The following is a 13,799-nucleotide window of genomic DNA, read 5'->3' as shown; positions in this document are numbered from 1 at the left end:
AACCACAGACATGTAGCTGTAGAACCGAGATTTCTAAATTAGAAGTATACCTTTATAGACGTATAAGTGTATATTTATAAATGGAGAACCATAGAAGCACTGACTTAAAAATGTAGAAGCATTAAATTATAAATGTAGAACCCCAGATTTGTATATGTGGGAACCTGGACCTATACTGGTAGAGACATAGCCCTATGCACGCGCGCGGGCGCGCGCGTGTGTGTGTGTGTGTGTGTGTGTGTGTGTGTGTGTGTGTGTGTGTGTGTGTGTGTGTGTGTGTGATTGCTTCTGTTTTTACTTTTACATTGAGATCATCAAACAAATTGAAATGCCATGGACATAACTATCATTTATATTTACAAAATGCAACATTGAAATTATTATTTGATCAGTGAACTGATGAGAAGGTTGATAAGGATTCGTCACAGAGAGAAAGAGAGCAGAAGACAGATGGACAGAGAGACTTTTAACCAACCCTGTGTTCTTTCATTGTCACATTTACAACGTTGAAACTTTCTTGGAAAAGAAAAGGGGGAAAGACCCACAAATTTATTGAAAATGGGGATTAAAAATAATATAACAACCACTGCAACGCAAACAAACAAGCACACACACTCACACTTTTAAGCGCATCCAAGACACACACACACACACACACACACACACACACACACACACACACACACACACACACACACACACACACACACACACACACACACACACAGTGGAACAGCCACAGCCCTCTGAATGTTTCACCCTGGCTTGTGTTGTCATCTGAGACATCCCTGCATTGGGCTCCAGAATATTTTCGTCCAAGTATGAAGAGGACATTGTGGAAGACGTGTCCTACCACGGCTGCAGCAAAGCAAAGTGGGCTTCCAGTCTCGGACAGTTGAGCCAGAGGCGATCAGCGGTGTCCTCGGCTCGGCAGAAGACAATACAGTCTGTTTGAGAATTCAGCCATGCCACAGGTGTGATTGTGGGCGTAGCCTCACGTACCACCGTCCCCTGGAGATCTGCAGTGCATTTCTCAATCAGGGTCTTGTAAAAGGACTTCCAGCTTCCTCCGGGGGATGACCCTGGTCCCAACGCCCCAGACCCCCTGGACCCTTGAACTCCAGTCAGTGAAAAACAGTTCATCACATTTCCAGTGATCATGTTCATTGTACAGGCTGTTTTTCTTCACTTTGGAGAAATCCAGTAGTTTTGGTGTTGTGGATGAGAGAAGTCTGTTGTGTGACTCCTCTTCTGGGACTGCAGTGTTGATGGACAGCTGTGGATAGACGCAGTTTGTAGCGGGTTGGTCTTTTTGGGGTTCCTTCCTTTGTGCCTCCTGAAAAGAAGCAGGGAACGCTCCAATCACCTGGTCCAGTGGCTTCTCCACAAGACGCAATGGTTTGAGGCTGGAGCCTTGGATCCATCTGGCTGCAGTCTTCTACTGTCCCGCCATCCTCAGGTCACAATGCTTTGTCAAACCAGCTGATGTTAAAGCCTCCCTGAGGCGATGCAGCGGAGTAATCTGCTTTTTGATCAAGGGGTTGTGGAACAGTGGCTCTTCTCCAAAACGGCAGTATCTCCCAGCAGTTAAAACAGTTTTCACGCCATTGAGAACACACTGATAGATGCTTGATGTGCCGGATAGATCAACTTCAGCCAGATTCAGGAGAAGCAGATGGACAAAATGGACAGAAACAGCACAGATGATGTTTCTGTCCATGACGTCCTCATGGTACAGGTGTGTACATACTGTGCAGTGAGGAGACGGGGTGCCTACAGTCAACTGTGGAAGTCTATTACTCCTTGACCTCCCTCAGAGGCCTAGCCAGGATCTCAGCAACCACAGTCCTCCCCCTGTAAAACAGCTGTGGCTGGATCCAGATGACGTCATCAATCACCTGGACGTCCCAGAACACCTTATTGACCGCCACGAGGGGGAGCTGTAGACTCCACTACCAGAGGAAAAAGAGGTCTCTCATCAAGGCAGGTGGCCCTGGGGGGTCACCGACTGACCTGCCTGATCCTGGGACTATGTGGAGCCCTGGCATCACCAGACCAGACCAATCGTCTCGGAGGGGCCGGTTCTTATCGCTCCCCTTGCCGAGGAACCCAGTTAGCTCGGCCGGACTCGCCTGTCTCTCCCTCAGCAGAATTCCAACTGCTCTTCAGGGACCGACACTGCCAGCTCAGTACCGTCGGTTCTCCTATGTCTGTGTAAATTCTGTATCCTTCACGTGTTTTTGTACCTTCCTGTTTTCTTCTGTACTCAGCTGCCTGGTCCACGTCTCTGCACACCCTCGTAAATAATCTCTGTTCTTATCTGCAACCTGTCTGGTCTTGGGTTCACCACCATCCATGACAGCGACCTCGTTCATCCGGGAGCCATACGAGATGTTACAATGGCCCACCTGCTCCCCCACTGTGAGGACCACCGGCTTCACAGAGTGCCGGGGAGTCAGCCACCACCTGAAATACCACGTCTGATGGACGACGTCCATCATGACTCCTCCAACACAACCAGTCATCAACAGCCATGTTACAGTGTTCCCTTTAAAGTGATGGATTAAATGAATTAAAGTCCTTAAAATGAAATTAAACACACATCCAGCATGCAATGCGAGAGAGTGAGATAGAACGGGGGGGGGGCTGAGAGAGAGAGAGAGAGAGAGGGAGAGAGAGAGAGAGAGAGAGAGAGAGGGGGAGAGAGAAAGAGAGAGCCAGACAAAGAGACAAACAGAGACCACTGTATCCAGACACTCAGGATAGTCGCTGTGTGGCTGGAGGACTGGATTTGTTTGTACTCATTCACACAGCCAGTGCACTGGACTTTAACATCGTTCTGAGCCTTTGTCTCCTCGTCTGGAGTGTGTCAGAGACCTCGGCAGCCTCCACCTTCCTCGTCTGGAGCTCTGTTCATTGACGGAGATGCTGTTGCGTGGGATGCTGGCTCATCCTGTCCATCATCCGGCTCTTTCCGCTCTGACGGCAGGGAGGAGAAGGCAGGCTTTTCCCAGCAGCGGAGTCACGTTTCATCACTGAACTGAGTGATCAGAGGAGGAGGGGGGAGGAGGAGGAGGAGGAGGAGGAGGAGGAGGAGGAGGAGGAGGAGGAGGAGGGAGGGCAGCGTCTGGATTCAAGACTACTACAAGATAAAGAAAAAAAAAACTGCATGGGAGGATCTGCTGTTTGGTCCAGGAGAGGAAGACACAGAACCTGCCTCCTTGCTAGAGAACAACTTTGTCTCCCTCCTCGGTCCCCGCACTGATAGAGGACGAGACGCCAGGCTGACTCTGTGGCGGGCGAGCGTGGCGGCTGGGGGCGGGAGGAAAAATGCTGCCATCACAAGAAGCCTCCAAAATCTACCATGACAACTACATGCGCAACTCCAGGGCCATCGGAGTCCTGTGGGCCATCTTCACCATCTGCCTGGCCATCATCACTGTGGTCATCTTCTTCCAGCCCTACTGGATCGGCGACAGCATCAACACGCCACACGCCGGACACTTCGGCTTGTTCCACTACTGCGTGGGTAACGGGAACTCCAACCGGGAGCTCTCGTGCCAGGGCAGCTTCTCTGACTTCGCCTCCATCCCGTCGAGAGCCTTCAAGGCGGCGTCCTTCTTCGTGCTGATGTCCATGGTGCTCATCCTCGGCTGCATCGGCTGCTTCGCTCTGTTCTTCTTCTGCAACACCGCCACAGTCTACAAAACCTGTGCCTGGATGCAGCTGCTCTGTGGTAAGGACGGAGGGAGGAAACTCAAGTTATATTGGGCTGTGTGGCTTTGCTTGTCTGCATGTTTCGACAAACAGAGTAAATATGGTCTTAGTCATCTGTCCTCACGCCGCCGTCACCTCCCACGTTCTCAACGCTGGCAGAGCCTGGGTCTTTCCCAGGAGCTCCAGCCTTGTGATGTGAGGTTTTCAATGCACTGACAGGAATCACTGATCAGAGACTTTTAATATGACATTAGGATAATCTAATCCCTTCAGCAGTGTTTCATCGGTTTGACGAAACACTGCTGAAGTTCCCTTCAGGGCTGCAGCAGGAGAAGCCCGGGGGTCAGAGGAATGTCTTCCCAGTAGGATTCCCCTTCACCATTTTCTTGATATACACATTGAATCGCACTACTCATAAATTCATTAAAACATACATTTTACGGAGATTAATTCAAATAACAAAATAGGTTTAAAAAAAAAAAACAGTGATAAAACGGTGATATAAACTGTTTGGACGTGGAGCTGCTACGGAATTCACAATGGATCTGATCTGGAGCAGAAATGGTTCGAGGCAGTGTGTGTGTGTGTGTGTGTGTGTGTGTGTGTGTGTGTGTGTGTGTGTGTGTGTGTGTGTGTGTGTGTGTGTGTGTGTGTGTGTGTGTGTGTGTGTGTGTGTGTGTGTGTGTGTGTGTGTGTGTGTGTGTGTGTGTGTGTGTGTGTGTGTGTGTGTGTGTGTGTGTGTGTGTTCAAATATTTTCATTAAATGGTAAGTAAAAAAAGAAAAGGTGGTCAGCCGCACAATTTTTTTAAACAATTAAAATCTTTGTGAGCCAGTCTCACTTCAGATTATGTAATACCTCCACTAGTCCACAGTGCAAAACTTAATCATTTCACAAAACGGTTCTTAAATTGTAACATGAGCAGGTTTCATCTGCCTTTAGGTTTCTGTGGTTGACGTCAGGTCACAGAGTTCCTCCTGACAGGAAGATGAAACATGGCGGACAGCCCTCCTAGTTCTGCCTGAAATGCTATATTGTAAGATCGCTTGTGGCTTCAGCTTTGTTTTGGTAGCTTTTCAACTGTACAAGATATTTTCATAGTATTCATTCGGCTTATATAGCAGTAGTTTGACGTACACTTTGACACAATTGACAGAACATGCTCCTCTTGAGCCTTAGATTCTGTGTGTACATTTTGGAGCAAGGAGAAATCATTCCTGCTCACAAAGCCTGATTTTACACAGTTTCATAAGGGGGTCACTTTTTTCCCCTTTCTTATCAAGAAGGTTGAAATTGTCGTGTTTTGTTGGGTTGTCATCGTGAGGTCAGACACACCGGGAGAAATTAAGATTAGATTATAAGATTAGTTAGACAGAAAATGAAGGACCTGTAGTGAGTTCAGGAAGTAGTGGAGCTGAGCATCAAGCTCATCCAGCACAACAACTCCCAGAATATATTTCATCAGACTTTCTGGCTTCAGCAGGAGAGTGGGATCTTCCTCCAGCGCAGCTGACATCAACGAATCACACAGTCATTATCTGGATGTTTCACAGCAAAATGTGTGGAAAGAGAGAAAGTGTGTGTGTGTGTGTATGTGTGTGTGTGTGTGTGTGTGGGTGTGTGTGTGTGTGTGTGTGTGTGTGTGTGTGTGTGTGTGTGTGTGTGTGTGTGTGTGTGTGTGTGTGTGTGTGTGTGTGTGTGTGTGTGTGTCTGTGTGTGTGTGTGTCGCATGTCGAGGATTTGTGCACGTCTCCCCACTTCCTGTTTCCAGCAGGTGGTGATATGACTGATGGATGTGAGCGTCTCATGACTGTGATCAGATGTAGACTCTCGTTCAACGTGGATAGTTTCAGACACAACGGAGCATGTACACCTCACTTCCTGTTTCCAGCAGGTGGCGCTATAGCTGATGGTTGTTCTCGTCATATGGCCCTGAGCAGATTGAAAATCTGTGCAAAGTTTGAGCCAGAGTGGACAATGCTGAGGGTATTTATGTTATACTTCCTGTTTGATGGTGAATGTCAAAGTCTGAGGCGTGGGCACATCCAGGCCTCCAGTGCAGCTACGACTGACATTCATGATTACGGTGATGACGTGGGAAATTTGAGGCAAATTGGAGCATGTCCAGGTTATTTACACTCCACTTCCTGTTTCCAGCAGGTGGCGCCATAGCTGATGGTTGTAATTGTTGTATGGTTGTGATGAGGGTCAGACTCTGAAGCAACTTATCAGTTTGAGGTCAACCTGATACTGCACACTGTGCTCCACGGCTTCTCAAAGAGTCGCCAGGAGAAGCATCCAGAACCTGGCCTACATGAGGAACAGTGACTCTCCGCCATTTTCCTCCCAAGTTGAAATTCTAATTCATCATCATTCACTGTTAAGTTTGACTGACTGAAACTGTTTCTAGAGTCACTTAATGATCAATGTTTCCTTTGTGACTGTTCATGTGTGTCCAGTTTTAAAGGCAGTGATGCTGGATCAGGTTCTTTTCTCCATGTCTGCCTTGTAGGAGCAGCTGATCCAAACTGTCACGTCACTTTATTAACACCGGCCGTCCTTCATCACATCCCTCTTTAGACTCCACCGACACAAATATTCCATTTTCATCTTGATGCGACGTGAAATGTAGAAATATTCTCTTAAAACAAAAGCGAGCAGACAAACAGGATGTGTGGATCAGTTTATCCCCCCCCCCCCCCTGCTAATGGAGGGTACAACTGAGGTGATGCGAGCACAAATCTAGTTTGAAAGCATTGGAGTTATTTTGCTCTAATGAGCCTCATTATGTATTTCCTCAGTGACCTCAGACATTTGCGACGCCGGCCGCAGCTTCTAATTCGGGCTTTGCTGGGAGGCAGCTGACGATCCACAAGCGAGCGGCTCGGCCTGCGCCGGTCCCACTGAGTCCAAACGTTACGTAAAGACTCCACGTAGGGAAATGTTGGCGGCTATTTTGGGGAGGGTCGCTCCTCCAGGAGCCGCCTGCATTTTTGTGACACCGCTGCATTCTGTGTCCTGACCTGCACTGATGCAACGTGACTGGAGGATTGTACTTGTGCTCTCGCTGCATAAACCAAGCAAACTGTGGCTCGACGCCGTGTGTGTGTGTGTGTGTGTGTGTGTGTGTGTGTGTGTGTGTGTGTGTGTGTGTGTGTGTGTGTGTGTGTGTGTGTGTGTGTGTGTGTGTGTGTGTGTGTGTGTGTGTGTGTGTGTGTGTGTGTGTGTGTGTGTGTGTGTGTGCAGCCAGAGAGAGGGGAAACAAAGAGCATCTGTCTGCTTCCTCTGGGACGTCTGCTGGACCCTGGGCGCTTTGGCTCTCACAGACCGTCCTCCAGGTTCTGGATTGCTCCGCAGCGTAGTGCCTCCTCACACGGGGCTGCTGGTCGTCACGGAGACGCCTGTACGCTTGTAGTAGTGCAGGTGGAGAGAGCGTCTCATCAACCCCGCAGGAACACCGACACTCGGCAGAAAGACAATAGAGCCACCGCCACCTGCCTGGAAACGTCATCAGACATTACAGCTGTGTGTGTGTGTGTGTGTGTGTGTGTGTGTGTGTGTGTGTGTGTGTGTGTGTGTGTGTGTGTGTGTGTGTGTGTGTGTGTGTGTGTGTGTGTGTGTGTGTGTGTGTGTGTGTGTGTGTGTGTGTGTGTGTGTGTGTGTGTGCGTGCGTGTGTGTGTGTGCGTGTGCGTGTGCGTGTGTGTCGTCAGACGGAAACACGCAGACCATCTCGTCTGTATTGCTCCTGCGCTGCTCCCCTCCACAGCCTCCTCGCAGGGACAGCCAGTTGCCATGGCAACCCCTCTCGCCTCCCGTCCTCCTCTCTCCATACATCCCAGTCTCTCCGTCTTCAGCTCCTTCCCCTCGTTGTGCCTCTCCGTCTCTGCTTCATCTACTTCTGTCAGCCTCGTTTTCCATCCAGTGGCTCCTCGCGTCCCACTCCTTTCTTCCAGTGTGTGTGTGTGTGTGTGTGTGTGTGTGTGTGTGTGTGTGTGTGTGTGTGTGTGTGTGTGTGTGTGTGTGTGTGTGTGTGTGTGTGTGTGTGTGTGTGTGTGTGTGTGTGTGTGTGTGTGTGTGTGTGTTTCCGACAGTGGCCTGGATGATATGACCCAAAATTAAAATCTCAATAAATTTTCTCAAAAGGTTGAAATCAGACATTTATTTGTCAATAAAGTTTTACTCCAGAGTCTTTTTTTCAGAGTCACTGGCTTCACTTTCTCCAAATAGAGATGTCATGTTTGTTTTTTAGCGGGTATCTTATAGAGGGAGGAGTCGGGACAGGAGAAGGACGTAGATTGTAAGTGACCTGGTATTTCTTCTTCGCTCTTCATGGAAGAAGTTCTGTCATCCACCATGTTGCCTCATTCTCACTTGGTCTTTATCATTTCAACTTGTGGAAGGTGACGTTGTCATTCACACAGACCTGATGTGTTGAGGATGTCCTCCAGAGCGTCACCCACCAGTGTCCCCTGTCGTCCCTGTGCTGTCCAGCTCTCTGCCTGGTGCTGGGCTGCGCCATCTTTCCTCATGGCTGGGATGCAGAGGTGGTCCGAGACATGTGTGGCGAGGACACGGCCAGGTACGCCCTGGGCAACTGCTCAGTGCGCTGGGCCTACATCCTGGCTATCATCGGCATCCTGGACGCTCTCATCCTCTCCTTCCTGGCCTTCGTTTTGGGCAACCGGCAGAGTGACGTCCTGCAGGAGGAGCTGAGGGGCGAGAACAGGGGTGAGGACCGACACAACACTTGATTGTTACCTGTGCCAAGGAAAGTTGGGTGACCAATGAAGGTTGGGCGACCAATGAAAGTTTCATTGGGTGACCAATGAAAGTTGGGTGACCAATGAAGGTTGGGCGACCAATGAAAGTTTCATTGGGTGACCAATGAAAGTTGGGCGACCAATGAAAGTTTCATTGGGTGACCAATGAAAGTTGGGCGACCAATGAAAGTTTCATTGGGTGACCAATGAAGGTTGGGCGACCAATGAAAGTTTCATTGGGTGAACAATGAAAGTTGGGCGACCAATGAAAGTTTCATTGGGTGACCAATGAAAGTTGGGCGACCAATGAAAGTTGGGCGACCAATGAAAGTTGGGCGACCAATGAAAGTTCCATTGGGTGACCAATGAAAGTTGGGCGACCAATGAAAGTTTCATTGGGTGACCAATGAAAGTTGGGCGACCAATGAAAGTTCCATTGGGTGACCAATGAAAGTTGGGCGACCAATGAAAGTTTCATTGGGTGACCAATGAAAGTTGGGTGACCAATGAAAGTTCCATTGGGTGACCAATGAAAGTTGGGCAACCAATAAAAGTTGGGCAACCAATGAAAGTTAGGTGACCAATGAAAGTTGACTGAGAAGGTTTTGTTTGTCTGTGTGTGTTTATTTATTACCTTGGCCAGTGAAAGTTGGGGTGAAGGTCATGTGTCCGTTAGCAACACTGAATTTCCCAACATCAGAATGTTCAGTTTTAATTCCTTCTCCTCCGATAAGCCACACCCTGCAGTGGTCACCTTTGTCATCACTGCATGACCCTGGTGAGCAGGCGGGAGGGGGGGGGGGGGTCACATGAAAATTTTAAAATGTGTGTACATCAGATTAAAACAGTGAAAACATGAAGGGTTTCAAATGACCCTGGCAGACAATTGACGGAGTGGTGTGGCGGATCAACTGAGCTGGTCATCCAGTGGTTTCCATGGTGACAAATATGGCGCTGGCAAAGGTGTGCGCTCTACAGAGTGGAGTTAAGTTGTGTTTGGTGATGCATTGTCGAGACAATTCCAGCGTCAAAACTGAAACAATTGCTTTAATAAACAATAACATTTGAGTCATTGTTCTGCTCAAACAAAGAGAAAAGAGGCTCAGGAAAAGGTTGTTTATACCACTGCTCTTCTCTGGTGTTACAATATTCTTTATTTCACTGGCTTTTTCTTTCCTTTCAGATTATCCTGTGTCGAGGGTGAGTTCTGTTCATTTCAGCTCTATGATTTCTACTTGATGATTCTGGTACAATGTATTGTCTATATAAGGATTCTGGTACAGTATATTGTACACACACACAGAGTACATATCCGTTGTACAATATAAATACTGTAGAGTCAATAAGATAATGACTACGAGTTTAAAAGGTGTGTTCCTCTCTGTTTGCCTTCATGTAGCTCCAGCTGGGCGTCGGACCGTCGCTCCGAATGGACGGCGTAAGATCCTGCAGGTTTTCATGTTGTCCTCATGCATGTGCACGTCTGTCCTCGTCCTCGGGTCTCTGTGGGACACTTCACCGTCCCTCCGTCACTTGTCTTTCAGACAATTTGTCCAAAAAGAGAGAAAGTGCTGAGCGCACATTGACACTTTTCTTCTAGACCAGTGTTTTTCAACCACTGTGCCGCGGCACACTGGTGTTTCCTCCAGATCTGGTCAGGTGAGCCGTGGGAAATTATCCAATTTACATTTTTTTCTAAAAAACATTTGCTCTTACAGCCGACAGTGTGTTGCAGAGTAATCATGTATAAATACTCTTCACCACTAGAGGGCAGCACAGAACTTTGCCAGTGAAATGTAAAGTGACAGACGTCAGTGTGGTTCATCTCCACCTCCTGCTACCATCTTGTATCAAAGTACTGTGTCAGTGACAGTGATGGGGAAGTTTTAGAAAAGGAAGAATGTGAACCAGGATCTCAGCTCTTCATCCATCAGGTCCAGGTTTCACACTGAGGGAGTCACTATTAAAAAAAAGAAATTGGGAAAAAACTTTTTTCTGTATTTATTTGATTCCTGTTGATAAAACTTTGATGAAAATGACTTTATATTGTTAATAGAGGCTACAGAGCTTCACATTTTAATATTTTCAGGTGGTGGCTCCAGATTTTTCCAAACAAAAAAGTGTGCCTTGGCTCAAAAAGGTTGAAAAACACTGGTCTCGGTGATGTAAATCTGAACTACGTAGAGGAAGAAGTTCACCAAGGAAAACTGAGGAATTCAAAGTTCAAAGGTCCAATGGTGGTGGAGGAGGATTAAGTTTAAAGGGATAAAAAGGTGGGGGGGGGGGGGGGGGGGGGCGTCTGAGGAGAGAAGACCCACCAGGTCTGACCTTTCTTCTTCACACTAACTCATATGTCAGAGCCTTCCTGCCTCTCCTCCGGCGCTGCATGGGTCAGCTTGTGATCTGCTCACTGAGCGGAAAGACACACTGAACAACATTTAACCAACACACTTCAAAGTCCACACGTTTCTATTCTTCTTCTTCTGATGCCAGGAAATCCAAAAGCGAAACACAAGCTTCACACAGAAGAAACCCAGATCGTGTTGGAATGGACCTGTTCTTAGTATTTACGAGGAAAAAAAAGATGTTTAGTTAAACGTAGATGCAGGAAGTGAAGTTGTTAATACGACACGATTCAGAATGAAAAGCCAATCTGAAAATGTTTTTGAAACGGTCCTTTACATTCCCCAGGTTGTTCATGTTTTGAGAAAAGATCTTTTCATGTGGACGTTTCAAACATGACGTTTGACCAGAGAGCTCCTGGTGCTGCACCACTACCAACACTTTAACACTGCTTGTATGTTGAAGAATAGGAGAAGGATTGTTTTCTACAGAAAACACACACACACACACACACACACACACACACACACACACACACACACACACACACACACACACACACACACACACACACACACACACACACACACACACACACACACACACACACACACACACACTTAGAGTCTGACTCGAAGGCTAGAAGCACGTATTTTTGCTACTTGCATTTCCTTCTTGATTCTGTCACAAACAATAATAGGGACAGGTTGCCCTAGCATGTCTGCTCCAGCTGGAGCCCGAACCCAAGGGAGGTGTGTGTCTGCATGCTCTCCGCTGCTTCGTTACTGAGTCATTGGCTGATGCAGAGTCCTGAGTGTTTGCTTCCAGATGGACAGCAGTGGCAGAAGACAGATATATAATATCATCTGCTGAAAAAAATCTGTTCATTCAATTTATTTGTTTGTGTTCTCCTGTGTAACGAGTGAAGAGTTGCAGGCGCACGATTGAGTTGTGCACGTCACCAATCCATCACAGTGGCTGGCTGCAGTGGCCTTTATTCCGGTTATCATATGTACACAAAGAAAACATGTGCTCCGTTTGTTCTGTTTATGATTTATTCATCCCCGACATGACATCTGTGACATATGAGTGCTGCCTCTGATCATACACTGATAGTACATGTCATTGTTCGAGACAGATTGAATAATTTCTGCAAATTATTCCTGAGCCATAAATATCTCGGCTTTCTCGATGCATCATCAAAGCCATAATCAGCGAGCACTCGTCTTCTTTGTTGTCAGATGTGCTGTATTGGATGGAGGGTTCACTCTGCGGCAGGTGGACCATATCCAGGTCCTATTACTGACATAATTACACACAGCTGCGTCCCTCTCACCACTAGTATACAGAGCTTACAGCAACACTGAAAAGCACAGGGAAACGGAGGCTGGGACAGACACCTACAGTCAGACCTTGAACACGTTCAACCACAAAAACATTTAAACATACTTCATGAAAACGAAGGTACATCGCTTGTTTGTCTTGTCACTGCGACATCATGTGCGTCTTCCGCTGTTTGCCAGAGCTGGAGTTGAGGTTGGTGGCAGTGCTGACAGCGGCGCTGGCGCTGGCACTGGCGACTCAGGTGAAGCTGTGAGCCGCCTGCTCCATTTGACTTTGATTGACCTCTCTGCCAGCAGAGCTCCAGCTCCACCTGCAGCCAGCCAGTGAATTATCATTTCAAAGAAGTGCCCAGAAAAGGTTATCCCTTTGAACAAAATGCCTCCATCTATACATCAAAGAGCGAACTTGACATTGGGCTTTGAGAAAGAATGGTTACGACCAAAGCACGAAAGAAAGTGCTGAGCTCAAATTCTTACTTCCCCAAAGCCAGCCAACATTAGTGGGCCACTATATCATGATAAGGGCAATAGGGTAGTCAATGGAGTCAGCTTAATATTGGAAAATAGACTACAGATTTTGATAAATGCTTATGTACACGATTATGCATGAGTGCTCAGCACAGTATGACTAAATAGAAGCGATAACATTCCGGTAAGGCGCCTGGTTATTTCATCAGTGTAAAACATCACCACACTGCTTCTTAGACCATATGTGGCGAAGCATTAAAACATTTGACAGGAAAATGCTGTCTTGTGAGATTTGGTGAAAATTCCATAAGATAATATATCAGCAATTTGTATGTTAATTCAACAAATGCTCCATGTGCCTCACATATTTTACACATTAGAGCCGAACAAATACTTCCGACTGTATATTCATGCTTCATCGCTGTGTAGCACTGTAGATGAAAATTGGAGTACCGCCTGCTTGAGGCATCTTGCATTTCTGCTCACAATTTCAAAAACTGTTCTCTCAAACTGAAAGAGACAGCATTTGACTTTCACAGGCTTTGAGCCGTTCCTGCCAACTCCCACTGCCAGCAGCAGAAGCGCTGTGCTATCTGATTAAAAAAAAAAAATAAATAAACTAGACGCAATTTCAGTAGAAAAAAACTCGCAATTCATCCCATTTACTTAACGTTATTATAATATAGAACCTCGGTGTAAAGAGGAGCGTAGGCATTATGAATTTTAAATCCCCCAGTCTATCTTAACAATGAAAATATCAAATAAAACAGCTAAAATCCTCTAAAGTGGCAGTTTTCTATCTGTGAGTTTTGCCTTATCAACATACAAAAAAAAGTCAACAACCCACAGAACAACAGAGACTGACATCGCCTGACTTTAACAAAATTTATAGTTGGACATAACCAAAGACGATAATGAAAGTACTTCCCCGCCGACAGTACTTGTAATTATCTTGGATGAGATCTAAGCGTAAAATGAGTCCCACCAGAGCTTTCTGGTTCACAATACTACAATACTGCTTGGCTCATGACCAATGGTACAATAAGTTCCACTGACAACTCTGTCAATTAATATGGATGGTCAAATAATTATAGTGATGGACTACCTGTGTGAAGTCTAGAGGGAGTGAGGAGAGTGTGAAGGAGAAGGATTACTCCATTTTCTAATC

General features: G+C 46.8%; 1 protein-coding gene across 1 annotated transcript in view; it reads left to right on the top strand.

Moving 5' to 3' along the window:
- Positions 1-3,330: 3,330 nt before the first annotated feature.
- Positions 3,331-13,799, top strand: part of LOC308128774 (LHFPL tetraspan subfamily member 4 protein-like) — a gene marked incomplete at both ends in the record, with an annotated part of 12,361 nt that continues 1,892 nt past the window's right edge. Inside the window, 4 exons of the mRNA XM_080494439.1 lie at positions 3,331-3,736; positions 8,209-8,445; positions 9,661-9,677; positions 9,877-9,915. Coding sequence (XP_080350565.1) covers positions 3,331-3,736; positions 8,209-8,445; positions 9,661-9,677; positions 9,877-9,915 — 699 coding nt within the window. The remainder of the gene's footprint in view (positions 3,737-8,208; positions 8,446-9,660; positions 9,678-9,876; positions 9,916-13,799) is intronic.

Source organism: Blennius ocellaris (genome assembly GCF_963422515.1).
Source record: "Blennius ocellaris genome assembly, chromosome: 4".
NCBI classification, from domain to species: Eukaryota; Metazoa; Chordata; class Actinopteri; order Blenniiformes; family Blenniidae; genus Blennius; species Blennius ocellaris.
Note: the sequence above shows the minus strand (reverse complement) of the source record. Positions and strands in the feature narration are given on the sequence as shown.